This window comes from Marmota marmota, unplaced genomic scaffold, assembly GCF_001458135.2.
Source record: "Marmota marmota marmota unplaced genomic scaffold, marMar, whole genome shotgun sequence".
Classification (NCBI taxonomy): Eukaryota; Metazoa; Chordata; class Mammalia; order Rodentia; family Sciuridae; genus Marmota; species Marmota marmota.
The window spans coordinates 19,872,298-19,877,284 of NW_026000037.1; the positions used below are offsets into that span (position 1 = coordinate 19,872,298).

At 38.6% G+C, this 4,987-nt stretch overlaps 1 protein-coding gene across 1 annotated transcript; it reads left to right on the forward strand.

Annotated features, from left to right (window-relative positions):
• The first annotated feature begins 797 nt into the window (after positions 1 to 797).
• LOC107136673 (adiponectin receptor protein 1-like) lies at positions 798 to 2,145 on the forward strand. The gene is given in 1 exon segment (XM_048812553.1): positions 798 to 2,145. A coding segment is annotated over 1 exon segment (1,128 nt). The 5' UTR covers positions 798 to 981; the 3' UTR covers positions 2,110 to 2,145.
• The last annotated feature ends 2,842 nt before the right edge of the window (positions 2,146 to 4,987 follow it).

Consider the following 4,987-nt stretch of genomic DNA (forward strand, 5'->3'; position numbering starts at 1 on the left):
GCTAAGTGAATTTTTTGGTTCACAATACTTTTTTGCTCTCTGATGGGCTTATTGGGAATGTAATCCCAATGCAAGTTATAAATTGAGGCAGATCAGTAGATACTTAGAAAACCAAGAATTTCTGAGACAGCAAATTTGCCCTGGAAATGGTGGAGAAGAAGATACATTGTTTGACAATGGTGGACCTTCTGTTTATTTTCTTCCCTTATATTAATTCACTATTGTGATAAATGATAGTTGAGTTAATTTTGACTCAATCATAGATGCATGAAATTTGATTTACACCATTTCAGTTCCACACCATGACTCTTCTTTCTCTCTCCACCTTCCTCCCCATATACTTCTTCTTCTACTCTCTTGAACATTTTTTAACTTATTTATTCACATATTTTTGATTGGTGTTTAATAGATATACAAAAAAGTAAAATTCACAGTGATATATTTATACATGCACTTAGCATGATTTTGTGCTATTCATTCCGGTTTCCTCCCCCTTCCCGTCCCCCTCAATCCCCTTCATCTACTCCACTTATCTTCCCTATGTCTTTTTGATATCCAATATCCCCCTTTCCCTGCATTTTTTTCTCTTGCTTCCACACATTAGAAAACACACTTAATTCTTGAGGCTGACTTATTTCACTTGGCATGATGGTCTCTAGTTCCATTCATTCACTAGCAAATGCCATATTTCATTCTTCTTTAAAACTGATTAAAACTCTATGGCGGAGGTGACGCGGCGGCGGAGGTGACGAGGAGTGGTCGCGAGCCCCTTCCGGCGAAGGAAGGACACTGAAGATTGGGGCCCACTGGGCCGCAGGGCGCGTCCAGGGCGGCCAGGGGATGTAGCTGGGGGACGGCGGTGCCCAGCAAAGCCTGCCCACCCGGCCTGTTTGCCATCACAGGGAGGTCTATGCTCCCTGGGGCTGAGCGATCCCAACCTGTTCCAAAGCTGAAGCTGCAGGGTACTGAGGTACCAGCCAGATGTCTTCCCATGAAGGACCAGTGGTGGCCCAGGGCAATGGGGCTCCTGCTAGTAACAGGCAAACGAACTCAGTAGAACTGGCTAAGCTGAGACCTCTGTCCAAAGAGAAGGGCAAGCGGGTAATTGCCAACCCAGACAAGGCTGAAGAAGGGCAAACGTGCCCACTGCCCAAGGAAGAAGAGGAGGAGGTACCGGTACTGAAGCTCCCCCTGCAGGCTCACCATGCCATGGAGAAGATGGAGGAGTTTGTGCATAAGGTCTGGGAGGGACACTGGAGGGTCATCCCGTTTGAGATGCTCCCTTACTGGCTGAAGGACAATAACTATTTGCTACATGGCCACAGACCACCCATGCCCTCCTTTCGGGCTTGCTTCAAGAGCATCTTCCGCATCCACACAGAGACTGGCAACATCTGGACCCATCTGCTTGGTTTCGTGCTGTTTCTCTTTTTGGGAATCTTGACCATGCTTCGACCAAATATATACTTCATGGTCCCTCTCCAGGAGAAAGTGGTTTTGGGCATCTTCTTTCTGAGTGTACTCGTGTGCCTCAGCTTCTCCTGGCTCTTCCACACTGTCTATTGTCATTCAGAGAAAGTCTCTCAGACCTTTTCAAAACTGTACTATTCGGGGATTTCTCTACTGATTATGGGGGGCTTTGTCCTCTGACTCTATTACTCCTTCTATTGCGCCCCGCAGCCTCGGCTCATCTACCTCTCCATCATCTGTGTCCTGGGCATCTCTTCCATCTTCGTGGCACAGTGGGACCGGTTTGCCACTCCTGAGCACCGGCAAACAAGAGCAGCAGTGTTCCTGGGACTTGGCCTCAGTGGTGCTGTGCCCGCCATGCACTTTACTATGGCTGAGGGTTTTGTCAAGGCCATCACAGTGGGCCAGATGGGCTGGTTCTTTCTCATGGCTATAAAGTACATCGCCGGAACAGGCTTTTACGCTGCTCGGATTCCTGAGCGCTTCTTTCCTGGGAAGTTTGACATATGGTTCCAGTCCCATCAGATTTTCCACATCCTGGTAGTGGCAGCAACCTTTGTCCACTTCTATGGGGTCTCCAACCTTCAGGAATTCCGTTATGGCCTGCAAGGTGGCTGTACTGATGACTCCCTTCTCTGAGCCTTCCTACCTTGAGGTGGAGGAGGAATTTCCCAAGTGCTTCTAAAAATAACTTCTTTGCTGCAGCAAGAGGAAGAGTCTCTGAGTTGTCTGTTTGTAGAAGAAACCTCTTAGAGAATTCCGTACACTTTAAGCTTCAGCTCACTTTCACAGACACAGGGCAATAAACTTTTCATTTCCCATTCCCCTAGCTGGGTAGGGTGGGGAGGGTCAACATAGTCATCTACTTTCTTGGCAGTCACCCTCCTCAATAAGACAACTTCTGGTCCCTCACAGAGACAGTACTTCGAAGCTCATTTTGAGATTTTTACCCTCTCCTTCTACCATTTTAGGAAAAAATTATGGACTGGGACTCTTCAGAAATTCTGTTTATTTCTGAAAGAAAACGTCCCTCCCTTACCCCTGTCCTTACTTTATAACCTGGCTTATAACAGGCCATTTATTTTCATAGCACGCTTTTCAAAAACAATTATAACCCATCTTTCTAGGGCCTAGAACTGATTACATAGCAGGAAAAAAAAAGACACAATTTTTTACATAGCCTGTCTAATCATGGAAGTGTGTCCAGACTTTAAATAACTTGAGTTTTATTTTTTTTTCTTGGTAATGTAAAATTAAACTGGGGAAAGATATTTAATATTTAATAATAAGCTTAAAAAGAAACTTGCTCTTATTGAAACGTATCTCAATGCAAAAACTATGATGATAATAAAAGAAAGTACAGTGAAACAAAACAAAACAACAATAACAAAAATCTCTATTGTGTATATTCACCACAGTTTCTTATTCACATATTGAAGGGCATTTGGTCTGGTTCCAAAATTTGGCTATTGAGAATTGTGTTGCTATAAACATTGATGTGGTTATATCAGTATAGTATCATGATTTTAGTAAATTTGGAAAATACCAAGAAGTGGAATATCTGGGTCATATGGTGATCCCATTCCTAGGTTTTAAGGAATCTTAAAATGCTGTCTAAATTGTTTCTATTAATTTGCAGTTCCACTAACAATGTGTAAGTCACCTTTCCCCTACATCTTCACCATCATTTATTATCATTTATTATTGTATTCTTGATAATTGTCATTCTGACTGAAGTGTGATGAAATCTTAGTGCAGTTTTGATTTTCCTGATTGCTAGAGATGTTGAGATATATATATANTATATATATATATATATATATATATATATATATATATATATATATATAATTTGTTGACCATTGGTGTTTTGTCTTTTAAAAAATTCTATATGATCTTTTTTTCCTCATTTGTTGATTGTGTTCTTTGTTTTGTTTTGTTTTGTTTTCTTTGTTTACTAATTGTTTGATTCTGGTGTTAAACTTTTTTGAGTTCTTTATATATTCTGGATATTAATCCCCTATCAAAGGAGTAGTGCTAAAGATTATCTCCCATCTCTCTTTATACTCTTAATCATTTCCTTTGCTATGTATAATCTGATGAGAGCCTGTTTACTGATTTTGGGATTTTTTTTTTTAGCTTAGGGTTCTTCTTAAGAAAGTTAATGCCTGAAAAAATATGACTGTTGGACTTATGTTTTCTCTAGAATTTTCAGTTTCTAGTCTAGTTCCTAAGTCTTCAATCTATTTTAATTTGACTTTTGTACAGAGTAAAAGAATTTTAGTTTAATTCTTCTACATTTGGATATCCAGTTTTCCCAGCACCATTTGTTAAAAAGGGTATCTCTTCACCAACATAGTTTTGGCACCTTTGTCAAGTATCAGATGGCTATACATATGTGAGTTTATCTCTGTGTCTTCTATTTTATTCCAGTTGTGTTCATGTCTATTTTGATGCCAATTAAATGCTGTGCTATTTTTCTTTAGTTCTGTAGTATAATTTTCAGATGAGGTATTATGATGCATCCTACACCACTCAGGATTGTTTTAGCTATTCTGAGTCTCTTACTTATTTTTCTATATGAATTTTAGATTAAGGAGCTATAGGTAACAGGCATTAAGAACATCTTTAGTGAGACAGTACTATAAACATTTCCCCATATTAAAAATGAGACATACATTCACATACAGGAGCCTTATATAACCCCAAATGTATATTTTATTTTCTAATATTTTGTGTCCTGTAATATGGTCTAGGTTCCATGAGCTGTTGAAAAGAAAGTCAATTCATCTGTTTTGGAGGACACACTCTGTAGACATCTTTAAGTCCATTTGATTTATTGTACTATTTGGGTCAAAATATCTTCACTGATTTTGTATTTGTGTGATCAGACTCCTGGTGACAAGTGTGTGTTGAAATTACCCAGTATTATTATTGTTTGTATCTGGTATTTATGTTAAGAAAGATTTTTTTGTTGTTGTTGTTTATGTGTTTGTTTTTTATGTAACTAGGTACATTGGTTTTTGGAGCATATATATTTTTTATTTCTAAAACTTCTTATTGGATTGTTACCTTCATCAGTAAGTATTGGCCACCTTTGTTTCTTCTGATTAATTTTTGCTTGAAATCTGGTTTATCAGGTTTGAGAACATCTACTCCTGCTTATTTTTGGACTCTATTTAAATGGAATTATTTTCCATCCTTTTACTTTTAGTCTATGGAGTATCTGTCTATGGCATGAATCTGTTGCAAACAGCATATAGTTGGATCTTATTTTTTAATCTATTCTGCCAATCTATGTCCTTTAATTATGGGGTCAAGACCATTTATTTTCAGTGTTACTATGGTTAGATTTTTTGTTGTTTCTTGCAATTTTGGTTCATTTACTATATTTAATCCTGTCTTTATTTTCATTTAGTTGCTTACTCTTCTAATGATTTTCATCTATTTGGGAAATTTGGGGTTCGTTTGGGGTTTCTGTATATGTGGTAAATCTTTGAGTATTCTTTGTAGTATT